At 46.9% G+C, this 12,835-nt stretch overlaps 1 protein-coding gene across 2 annotated transcripts in view; it reads left to right on the top strand.

Moving 5' to 3' along the window:
• Positions 1-12,835, top strand: part of LOC6587323 (rho GTPase-activating protein 7) — a 91,456-nt gene that overhangs the window by 67,987 nt on the left and 10,634 nt on the right. The window contains exons 6-8 of one of the 2 annotated variants that reach the window (XM_026995431.1): positions 4,124-4,812; positions 4,913-5,864; positions 6,101-6,143. In XM_026995431.1, the coding sequence (XP_026851232.1) occupies positions 4,124-4,812; positions 4,913-5,864; positions 6,101-6,143 (1,684 nt within the window). Of the gene's footprint in view, positions 1-4,123; positions 4,813-4,912; positions 5,865-6,100; positions 6,144-9,110; positions 9,406-12,835 lie in introns of those variants that run through there. The other variant, XM_026995432.1, reaches the window with a different exon arrangement.

Raw genomic sequence — 12,835 nt, forward strand, 5'->3', positions numbered from 1 at the left:
CATATGCTTAGCATACATTTCCTCTGCCTCTCGTGTCTCCCTGCTTTGGATCACTGATTATCTGTGGAAAACCTCAAAAAGGCAGCAGCTACAGCTACAGCGCAACAAGGCAAATATTAATTTTCAAAACGCGTGCCATGCCAGTGGAAAAACACGACATCAACACCGAAAACTGAAAACTGAAAACCGACTACAAAAAGCCACCACTAGGGAGAAGGAGGAGATATGGAGCTCTATTGTTTGCTGGCGTGGCTGCTGAAAAGTCGAAATATTTAGTGTTTGAATCGATATACTCGCCTACCAGGAGGGCGGACCCGTTCCTAAATCCGCATCGATATGCTGTTGGAAGGAAACCCAGTTTCTATTTTTATTACCATGTAATCTATTTATTGATGCCTTAGATATTTTCCATTTATTGAAAAGCTGCAGGAGGAAGCATCAAAAGTGTCCTTTATTCTGGGAATAAACATGCTTCTGGAAGAAAGCGCATTCCCAGCTTCAATTCCTCCCGGTGCATTTCTCTTTCGGTGGTTAACAGGAAACTCATGTGCCTGAGAAATAGCTGACACAATTTGGGGCTTCCTCAACCACATGGCCCTCATGTGGGCGCCTGATATTTCATTGTGTCGGGGAATAAATACTGAAGGAATGACTGAAGCTGTCATATTTTGTCGTAATCGCAGCAGGTAAAAGTGGCAATTAAAACGCTTAAGCTGAGGACTGAATCCTGAACTGAACCGACTGCGCTAATTATTGCAAAGAATGTGGTCGTCTGATACACTCTTCAGTCCATCAGTCAGTCAGTCAGTCAGTCCGTCAGTCAGTCTCTGCGGGCAATGATTTATAAGCTACCAAAGACAGCATAAATCAAAGACAACATCAACCTTATCGAGGGCACAAGTGCGTGCCTGGTTTGCCAAAAGCGTCGTCTGGACAGAACTGTCAACGAAAGTAAAGCAGCAGCAAAGCAGTTGTATTTTACTCGTATTTTTTATGCACGAGTTTGCGTTGCGTTCGAAAGGAGCCAAGGGAGAGTGAACTGGGTCAATATGCCGCCCTGCGGCCTGCAGATCGAGATCCGCAGAGAACACTTCACTTTGGCCCAGGCAGGCTGCAGCTGTCAACACACGGCAGAGCAGACGTTGCATGAGGCAGACCCGGTGGAACCCAGGCTCAGGCCCAGGCACAGGCCCAAAACGCCCCAATTTAGTTTGTGGCCATGTTTATGAGGGTCTCCCTCTGCGAAAGTGAATCTTGTACATGTGTGTGGGGGCATTGGCATTCACATCCAACGCAATGCGCTTAATGATGATGAACCATGCAGATGCAGCAGTTGCAACAGATGTGGCAAGCCAGACTCAGTCTCCGACTCAGATGCAGCCTCAGACACGGACAAAAGACCGCGACACACAAAAAGCTTTTCACGCAGCTCAACGAGCCGCAGAGAACGGAGACCGACACTTTTGACTTAAGTAGAACTTGCAAATCACTGCAAGGCAAACAAACACGACGGATCCCAAGAGGATCCCAAGAGGCCCAGCCACAGATCAGGAGGGAGGCGACCATGGGCCGGGCAGGCGTTTAAGTGTTTTGATTTGATAATTATTATCAGTGCGCATGCGTGACCGCAGGCAGGCAGGGAGGCCCGTCCATGTCTCAGAGTCAGTCAGGGGCATGTCCAATCGATTTGCGATAGTCTGCGATGCCCTGACACACACACACACACTCTCATACTGTTGGGTGTATGATCAAGTACTTATGAGTGCATTTACTCATACTCATATATAGGTACGGTACGTGTACGTATCTCTTTATGGGGAAAAGGAGAGTCTTTCTGGGTCACATATCAATAAAAGTGGAACGCTCAGGCGTTGCCCATTGCATTTGTCATCCAGAGCCCCAGTCATATGTAGAGTTATGTATTTTCTGTAGATCTCTTGAGACTCGCGTTTTTTTTTTATGATCAATTAGGAGCATTTACAGTTCCCCTATTTCCCATTTTTATGTGTCATTTTGTGTTCATTTTATTGCATTTTTCATTAACTAACCGAAGAAAACATTTCATTTATTTTCCATCAATTCGATACTTCAGTTCTGTTGCGTTGTTGCTGTTGTGGGAAATGTTCACATTTTTATGACATTTAAATAAGTTTTTGTCAGCGTCTCGGATATCGAGTTCTACTGCCCGGCCATAAAATTGATTTCGGATTTTTCTTTGCTTTACACTCTACTCTCCCCAAAGCAAGCCCAATCCAACCAAACCAAACCAAACGAAAACCAATAAAATGCTTCAATTTTCAATCACAACAAACCCTATATGGAATCGCTTACATATGTTAAACAGGGCTTTCGGGGGAATGGGGGCCCCTCTTTAATTGAGAATTTTGTTGGCTTTGATAAAATCGCTAAATTAATAGAGTGAGCGATCGGTCTTTCGATCTACAGAAAGACAGATGCTCGAGACCTGATAACTAGCCGTAAAATGTATAAGTTTTTATTTGTCTAACTGTCGAAATCAGATCCGATCTGAGAGATCCATCCGCTGGGGCATCGGTTGCGTCTGGGGCTGTGACTGGGACTGTGACTGTGGCGCCCGCCTGCCTTTAAATAGCCCGATGCGTAGCCATGCCCATAAACGACAATGATCCGGACGCCCAATTAATGCGTCCGCCGGCGAGAGTTGGCGGCTCATTAACACGCAGTTGGTCTTTGGATGGAATCGGAATCGGAATTGGAATCGGCCCCGACCATCAGGCTTTATTAATAATTCATAGACATGGCCGTAACAGGCACGGGGCTCGCTCTGTGGCGAGACTGCTGCTCCATAATGCATTACAAATTTGATTTCGAAAACAGCAGCGCAACAGATGTGTCTGTCCTGTCACATTCCCAAAGGACCACCACACATCCAATCCTTAGTCTGGTCTGGCTACCGCATCCGCATCCTTCGCTCGAATAAGTGTACTATATTTGGTCAGGCGTCGTCGGCTTTAAAACAGACCCAGACCTCTGTTTAAGTTTCCTAAATACAGAGAATATTAAATTCCTGTCCCCTTTGAATACTCCACTGCGATGCAAAATGCATTCATTTTCCTGTTGCTATACGATACGGCTGCTTTAGCATTTCTTATCGATTCGTTTACTGAATCTTGCGACTGGCGTGTGTTAGTCAATACCAGGTTCGTCTCAACCCCAGCCTTGGCACTATTCCATCTTGATATACTTTTTGCCCCCGAGGGAGTTGCGCGTTTTTCCTGCCACAGAATCAGCGCAAAGGCAATGGCAACGGCAACAGAAACCTGCAGCACTACAACCACCACCAACAACGACAACTAGCTGCAGTCACTAAAAATGCGTTGCTTTGAGGCACAGACACACACGTAGACAGTTTTTCCACCCATAAATCATTTAGATCGATTTCCGCTTGTCGCTGGCATGGTTTCTCTCTTTTTCTTATATTTTAATACTACTTTTTGCGTGGACAAAAACAAATTGTCAAAAGCTGAACATTTAATTAACATAACGCACTTATCCTCTTTGAAATTTTGACCAGGAAAATGTGTAGAGCCATGGGACACCGATTGTAGATAGGATTCAAGATCAAAGAGAGAAAAAAAGAGAGTTCCTAGAAGGCTGCGGCTGCTGCTGCTGGCTGTTATCAGAGGCGGCATATAAATCATAACCCATAACAATAGGACACATTTGCTCAGAGCGGAGATTCTTTAGTGCGTCGAGATGTGCCTTTGTGGAGTTCCACAGAAATACCTACAAAAAAACAGAGAGGCAAGAAGCTCAACTGCCTCTTAGATTTGCATAAAGTACGAAAATTCTTGGGTAGCCACTTGACAATGTCTAAAAATTCCGCTGATGTTTCCTTTTAAGCATTGTCTCTCTGTGGGCTGCCCAACAAGGTAGCTAGCCAGCCTCCATCCTCCGGCTTCCAGATCTCCAGTCTCATTATACATTCAAGGTCCTTCCATGTAGAGGCTGAGGTCTGAGTCTGTGGAGCGGCGGCGATTGCGGCGGCCCTCGAAACTGTCAGCGGCACTCAGTGTCGACTTTTCTTTATTAAACCCGACTGACTATATTTTAATAAGTTTGTTCATTCTGTGTCTTCCACCAGGCCACCATTCCACTGCAATCGTTTAACCTTGATTGCGGACGCAGCGAAGCGACGATGCTGCCAGCAGCCGCCAAATCGAATGCTGTCCCCTATATGCGCATCCTCTCGGCCCCGAATGGCTATCATGGAGGAGCTGCAGCCACAGTCGTGGCTCAGAGCCAGCGCAAGAGTCTGGCTGGGACGACATTTAATGGCCATGCCATGGAGACGCCGACAACACCGACGACACCGCCGGCTCATAAGCTGACAAATTTCCAAAGTGCATTGAAAATCGAGGAGCTGGCAGCGGCGGCAACAGGTGAACCATCGACAGGGACCACCATCGAGGATTTGAAATCTAGGCGACAGCGTCAATTGAGCAGCGGCGACATGGAAACAATGCCAATGCAGACCCCGACGACGATGGCGGCGGCATCTATGCCCATGTCGATGCCAAAACGGGTGGGCATTAATCATGCGACCACAGGCTCCTCCTCGTTGACGAACAGAAACGCCATAACCCCACCGCCAGCATCCGCATCGGCTGGACCTGGAGTTGGACCTGGACCTGCAGCCACGACAGCATCGACGAAAGGTACGGTCACGCCCGGCTATTTGGTGGATGTGACCAAAAAAGGATCCACATCGACAATTTGGACATCGGAGGAGTCCATACTCCGCAGCGTTGGCGCCGTCGATGAAGACAATAAGTGAGTATCATCATCAACATCCCAGGAAACCTGGGAATGAAGTCATTAATATGGGTCCATCAATATTGATTTGTCAATCTATCTACCCCCCGCGTGGCAGCTCCACTTCGTCGTCGTCGGCCTGCGAGGAGGCGACAGGTGTTCTCAGTTCCGGCAAGTCGGGCATCTCCCTGGACTCCTCTGGACTGGACAACGACAACAACGAGAGCGGCATTGGCACAGCCACCCCGCCCAAGGACATGTCCCACTGGAAGAGCCACCATCTGCAGCACCATCACCACCACCACCACCACCACCATCATCATCGAGCGGGAGACCGTAGTGGCCCGGACAACGAGTCGGTGAGCAGCCTGGATGCCCTGCGCAAGATGAAGTTCCAGAAGAGCGGCTCGGTGGCCTCCTCCGATGATCCCGATCTCCTGGAGGTGCTCAGCCAGTGCGGCAGTGGCGGCGAGGCGGAGGCAGCCAACGAGTCGCAGGACGATATGCTTGATGAGGCGGAGGCCGTAAAACAAAAGTCCGGTGGAAAGCCCAGCGACTACGACGAGTGCCACGACGAGTTCGAGCTGGGGCAGCACATCTGCGACTGCGACTGCACGGACGGCGATGCCAGCAGCGCCAGCGGCGGAGGCACTGCCTCCATGGCCACTCCCGTGGTGCTGCGCCGCAAGTACATCGCCCCGCCGCCCATCCTTGTGCCCTGCGGCGGCCGCCAGCGCAGTCAGCGAAGCCACTCCCTGGACCACTATCACCAGCAGCTCCACCTGTTACAGCCACGCAAGCTGTTGCCCCGCAATGTCAAGGAGCGGGCCCAGCTATCCCTGGCCCTGCGACAGGAGCCCTTCCAGTCGCTGCTGTCGCCCACGGCCACCACGGTCACGCAGCTGCATCACTTCGTGGAGCTGCCCTCGCCGAGCAGCGCCTCGCTGCACAGCAACCTGGGCGACTCGGGCGGCATACCGGAGCTTACTACCAAGTCAAACTCTGCCCCGCTGCTGCTCAAGGAGCGCGAACTGAGCAGACGATACGACGACTTTGCTGCACACCATTTGGTGAGTACCAAGAATTTTGATGAGCCCTAAAGAGTAGGCTAGGGTAATAACAACTTGTAGAAGTCTAAAGCATAAACAGAAATATAGATATTATATATAATATAGAATATAATAAAAATTAAAGCAACCCTTCGAAGCCATGGTAGAATATTAATCCCTTTTATAACTTATTGGTTCACCCTCGCATAAACTTGATTGCCAGACATTAATGCCCATTCTCTGTATCTCTCCCACAGACGCTGCGCTATTCCCGTTCGCAGAGTGATCGCTATTTAGCAGGTGAGTGGCTGTGGCTGGGGCCGGCAACAAGTTCTCCTTTTTCCACAGCCGGGGCTAAATGAGTTATTTAAATGGCCCGGACCAGAGCCCACGGGGCCCACGGGAGAACCCACAACTAGCCGACCATCAAGGCTGACTGGTCTGTCTGATTTGAGGTCTTGGTGGTCCTGCCAGCCAATTAGTGGACTGTTATTAAGCCTGAGTGGTTTATAATAACAGTGTGGTCAAGCATGACTCATAATTTCTATAATTATGACAGAGTCTGATCTATATTTGATATCGTATGCTAGGGACTGGCCCATTCCCATTCCCATTATTCTTTTCATTTAGCAATCATCGTTTACTTTGGCATCGAAGTCGAAATCAAATGCTTTTATTTCGGCAAACAATTGCAGCCAATCAAGGCCATCATTTAAATTACTTTCATGTTCTTTTGGGCCAGCAACAACAATATCAACAACAGCGGCAGCGGCAGCGGCAGCGGCAGGCGCTCTTTTTGCGAATATCCAACACTTCCGTCAACACTTGAATGGCATCGGCGCAAACCTCACACCCCACCCAGTCCCCAAACCGAAAATGGCTGTCAATCTGTCAATTGTACAGACCATACACTCACACTCTCACTCTCTCGGAGGGACTCATACATAGACATCTATCCACATATTGTGCCTGCTCTTTTGGGTGGGGATGCTGCTGCTGTTGCTGCTGGGGGGATGTTGGTGATGATGATGGCACTCTTTGTGCTAAAAATGGCGTATAAATGAACAAAAAAATTCAATCACAAACTGGACGCCAAAGTGCCCTCGACTGGCAGCAAACTTGTGCCAACTCTCACTGTCCGGGTGGCAACCGAAAGCATCATTCAATTTCGCTTTTGCAGCATGACTGCGTCCTCGTCCTCACTATCGAATTATGCACACACACAAAAGGAGTACTAGTAGACGAGCACGCAGTCAGAGCCTCATCAGCACCCACCAGGAGAAGCCGCTGGAGTCGCAGTGGCAATCTAGACCAATGACGTCAGAATGGCGGCGCCACGGCACATTGGTCATTTCATGAGCATTATCTGAGTGTTTGCTTGCCATTTCCATTTCCATTTCCTGTCGCTTCAGCCATGATGTCTCTCTCCTGACGTCACTAGAGTGACGTCTTGGCCAGAACATGCCCTCTAGAAAGGTCGCTGGTCACTGGTCCCAGTCCTGGTAGTAACCTTCAGTATATTATCATTATATTTACTCTCGCATTATGCGTATTTACGAGTGTATTGCCAATTTGTTGTGTACTTTTTCATTGCGTATACGCCCCGATGTCAATAATGACAGACTCGAAACCGGAGTGAGTGAGAGAGAAAGAGAGCGAGTTGTGATGGGATTGTATCAGAGGGGGCTCATCATTGTTGTTCCATAACGGAAGCAGAAACATCCCAAGTAGCTCTCTCTCTCTCTCTCTCTCTCTCTGGCTGTTGTTTATTATATTGAAAAGATTAACCCACACAGTATATATCATGATTTATATCTGATATTGCACAAATACAAATGACCAGCATTTATATATACGAGTGTGTCTCTTTAATATATAAAATGGCTATGGCTATGGGTATGGCTCAAGAGAATACGGAATATAATGCGCCGATGTCGAGCATGTGTCCATGTCGTGTTCCGTCTTCCGCACCAAGTCATACACACCCCCCAGCCGCCCATTCCACGAGAGGATAAGATTAATGGGAAATAATGTAACCGTGACTGGCAATGATTTTGTGTTCATAATTTTCCTGTTTACCCAATTAATCGCTTTCATCAGGCTTCGCTTCATTCCCGCCACCCCCCTCCCACCGCACTCTGAGAAAAGTCGACAAAAGTGAATGTAATACCTAAGTAAACCTCTGCCAGCTGTTTTTGTAACTCACAAAGGGCCTGCACTTGCCCGATTAGAATTGTTAGAACTATTAAGCAGTAAGTAAATGTGTGCTCGAACCCATCTGAATCATCAAAGTGTCGTCCAGTGTGCCTTTAGTTTTCCATACATAAATCATGCAGCAAAGCAAAGGCTCAACCTTGAAACTTATCGTGCAACTGTGCCAAACCAACTGTGGCCCACTCTGAACCCACCACAAAGGACCTCCCTCCACCAAGGCTCCACCCAGGCCCACACCCACTGCTACGAAACAGTGCGCAACAGGTGCGGTTGTTTAGCCAAGGCAATGTCTCTAAATGTATGAATTTTAATGAATGCCCCCATAAAAAACCAAACTAAAACAAGCTGACATTTCCCCCTCTGTTTCTGTGTGTGTGTGTGTGTGTGTATTTACGTTTACATGAAAATGAAATAAACCTCATCAACGGCCAACAACAGGCAGTTCTTCAATTTATTTATTTATTTACTTGTGGAGAGCTGTCTGGTCTTTCCGTCCTGTCCTCAGGCTTTGGCCCTGGCCAACTAACCACAGAAAATAATAAGCGATTGTGGCGCCGATACGAGCTATATGGAAAGGTGGTACGAGTACCCTCCATACCATCCCATCCCAGCACATCAAAATCCTTTGGAACGGAACCCTAAAGAATCAGAGAAGAAGAAAAACAGCAGTACATCATTCGCTTACAACAGAGAACACAGAACACAAAACACATAAACATTGCTCATACGCCCCGTATGGCGGGCTGTGGCCCCCAATGATGCTTCGGCTTTTTCCGGTTCGGGCGCACTCGGGCCGTGCGGCACGGCTCGCCATTTTGCCCCGAACGGGACCGCGTTGGCAAATTCATTAGTGCTCTTACAGGCGCCGTGCACGGTTGTTGATTTTCGTGGCCGCAACGGGTGGAAAACTCTCTCGGGTGGAGCGCGTCGACGCCGACGACTCGGTTTGTAACGGCATTTTGAAATACGATTGAAAATATAGGAAATCACTGGAAAAATCCCCCAACTACGTGTGTGTGTTTGTGCGCCAGTGGTGGATTCTGTGTGTGTGTGTGTGTCCGTACAATGGAATATCTCCCAGTGTTTCAGTAGTTTCTTCTATGGATCTGGCCTGAACATCTTTGGCAAAAACAATCACTGCAGGCCAATAGCCTACTGGGAATTTTCAGTCGTTTCTGTGCAGACACCGTCAAGACGGCGCTTCCCAAGCTGGCCAATATGCAACGCCGCATGTCCATCACCATACGCGAGTACAAGTTCTTCAGGAGCTTCTCGCAGAAGTTCGAGAATTGGCCCAAGCGCAAGGCCGAGGCGTTATGGCGGAAAATGCGCGAACGCAAGATTGCAGGTGAGACCGAGAATGGCCAATCGAATAATGGGTTTTCCATTCGGCCTCAAGGGCAGCTTTGTTTTGCCAGCGCGCTGGTCGAATGGAAAATTATGAAAACTTTTGTGTATACAATTAGAGAAATATGCCTGTCTTCGACTGCGGGATCATTGTGTGTTTTGCTGTGGAGCGGCGAGGAATGCGCGCGCGCCACTTCGGGCCGCCCGTCGCTTGCTGTTTATTGTTTTTCCGCACCCCATGATGGTTTCCCCACCCCACCTCCCACCTCCCACCTGCCACCTCCCACTTTAGCACCTACAATTAGTTATTTTGGGAATAAGAATGCGGAGCATGACTATTTCCAGCACAGCCTGGACCCATCAGTCGACGACTCTCGCCTCAAAATCTAATTATTCAAGGGGAATAGTAATGGGAATGGCAACAAGTGTTCAGACAGCAGACATCTAATATGGCCAGTCGTCTATCATTTGCAACTGGTTACATCTGTCAGTCAGTCAGTCACTCAGTCACTCAGTCACTCCATTCCATCACTCACTGGACGACAGTCAGTCTGCACCACAATACTATCTACATTTTTTTATATATATGTATGTATATATACATATATATGTATATATAGTCATATTCCCCACCATCATCATCATCATTTTCTTTACACTCAAATGAAATTGCGCGCCAGTCAAGCAAAGCCATTCATTTAAATAAAGAAAATTGTTTCGCATGTAGTAATAAATGGAAAAAAATTATTATACAATTAATACATGTGCTATATGTATATTCGGGAACGAGTAAAAAACAATCACCGACAAAAAGGCAAAGAGAGGCAAAACAAAAAACGAGGCAACAAACAAAGTAAATTATAGCCGGTACCTGCCTCCACGGTTCGTGCCTCCAAAAATATATTACGGCTTACATTGTATACATCAGATCAGCGAATGGCCAATTGGAATCTCATATTTATGGCATTCAAGATACAGATACTTCCGAGTTCAGCCCCAGTTGGGGAATATATAGGGGAATTATTGGGGCTGCTAGCCTTTGAGGGCTCTTTGTAGGCGAAAACTCCCTGACTCTAACAGGAAATGGATCTAGAAAGCTATGGGGGAATGGGTTAAAAAACTGCATCAGTCTTAAATGAATTTTTCAGTTAACAGGGATACCATTTTGTACCACCCAATTCCATGGAAATCTATGCAAATATCCGTGTAACCCATCAGTAGATGCAGAGTCATTCGACTGGCAAACTTCCGTCAGAGGAGGAGCTAGGAGCTATGGTAGGGGTGTAACTAACTGTCTTTCTACTCCCAATTCCAGGAATACACGTATGCACGATACCTGCCTCGTTAGCCAAAGCTCAATAAAAAAAAAAGGGAAAAACATTCATCCCATGAACCCAAACTCACTTGAGTATTACATTTTAAGTTTTAATTGCTGTTTTTGGAGTTTCTCCCCTCGGAGATCCTTCAACATATTCGGAGTCACTTATTCATATCCATATTCCAATGAGTTTTGCGGTCTTGTGGAGTTGTAGCTCAAATGTCCTGCTTCTCATTCGTGTTTGCCAGGAAATCTGACTGTGATTTGACTCTTTTTACTTCCTTTTTCTGGGAAAATCATCCACCAATGCATTTCCTAGTAACCTTTGCCACTCGCATCCCTTGTGTGTTCCATGGGACTGCGTGGGTCCATCTCGAGAGACCATTTAAGACCATTTTAGCATTTTACGTGTTTGCATGTGGTTCTATCGGCTGCTGTTGTTGCTATTTAAATTCCAATACATTTTCTTTGCCACTTCTAGGCTATAACAATATATACATACATACATTTTCAACAAGCGCTCTTCCAAATGTTTTGTTTGGTTCTTTTTTAAATGTCTTTTTTTGGCTGGAGCATGCGAAAATCGGTTCTTGCCCAAATTATATTTCTCTTGTGCGCTCAGCAGGAAATACTCTCCTCAGCGTATAATACGCTGACATTAAAATCGCATTAAGAGCTCAATGATCTGTTGTATTTGGTTGAAATATTTTCAGGCAGAAAGTGCTCAAGGGTTGTGTTGTTTGCGCTTAACTTGGCCCCTATTACAGAGTAGTTATGCGCAAGAGTTTACATGCCGCCCCAAGCGAGCAAATGTGGCAGCCAAACAGGCAGGCAGGCAGTGAGGCGAACAATCAGCCCAACCCATTGCTGAAGAGTTCACAGCAAATTAAGCTGACGTCCTGCCACTTGTTGCTCCCAGTCTTGCCACTCCCCATTCGAAAGCAGCGAGTAAGTAGCCCAGAGGATGGGCTCCCCATTTATGGGCCAGTAAAATGTATAAATAACTTGATCCTTTGCCAGGCAGGCGGGCAGGCAGGCAGCAACCCGGCAGCTGGCAGGCAGGAAGGGCTTTGTGTGCCCAGTGAGGAGGAAAAGGTTCCACATGTTGTCGGAGTTGCCATTGCTATTTATACTACATCGTACATGCTACATCCGTGTGGGGCAACTCTATTCCGAAAGGAAACTGAAATTACAAGTTCAAGTGTAGAAATTTGTGCACTTTTCTCGATCTATTTCTGGTGTGGTGTGCCATTTATAATTAATACTCAACTCTGGCACAGAACACAGAGCACAGCATTCTCTTTGATGGCTTACCAAGGCAACGAGCCTGTCACGTCTGAATAAAATTTATGCTTCGACTGACATTTAAATGCAGCTACAGGGGACATGCAATGCAGGAGCCAAACGGCAAGCAGCAAACAATTAATTAATGGCAAGACACCTACGACAATTAAAGGCAAAAAAACAACAAAAACAAGAACTACGAGAGCTGCATATTATTGAATTATTTATCTAAATTCTGTTGCACTCGAGTGGGGTCCGAAGCAAACATATTTCATGCCATTCATTTGCATTTACCCCGTGCAAAATGGTTGCAAAATGGTATTGTTCCCGAGGCAGTGCAATTTTCTGTCTCGTATGTATATGGCAGGCAGCATAATTTGGCATATGGAAAGCGTTTAGCGGGAAGGAAAATTAACGGAAAATTGCTGAATAATGTGGCCAGCCTGTGGCAACTGAATTACCTATCAATTAGTGACCAACACGAAGTAAATTCAATTTACAATATTGAATTATCCGATAAAGGTCAAAGCTTTTACAGCCCAAAGTTTTTGGTCGTTTAATCACGTTAAATCAGCTTACAGTTTTTGGCCCAATATCAAACTTGTATACATCTCAGGCAGATGTGTAACCAAGGCGAGGCGTCATAGAGACGGATGCAATGATGCCATGAGGCACATGCCACAGCTCTGTCTCCTCCATCTGTTGCCTTGGCACGACCAGGACCACCCAGAGCCCACCCATTGGCATAACTAGTCCGTCGCTCGTAAGCCATAATCAAGTCTGTATCTCTGTAGCTGTGTGTATCTGTGTGTGCCATCTCCAATACATT

The sequence above is a fragment of the Drosophila persimilis genome, unplaced genomic scaffold (genome assembly GCF_003286085.1).
Source record: "Drosophila persimilis strain 14011-0111.01,24,50 unplaced genomic scaffold, DperRS2 tig00000000-arrow-pilon, whole genome shotgun sequence".
NCBI lineage: Eukaryota > Metazoa > Arthropoda > Insecta > Diptera > Drosophilidae > Drosophila > Drosophila persimilis.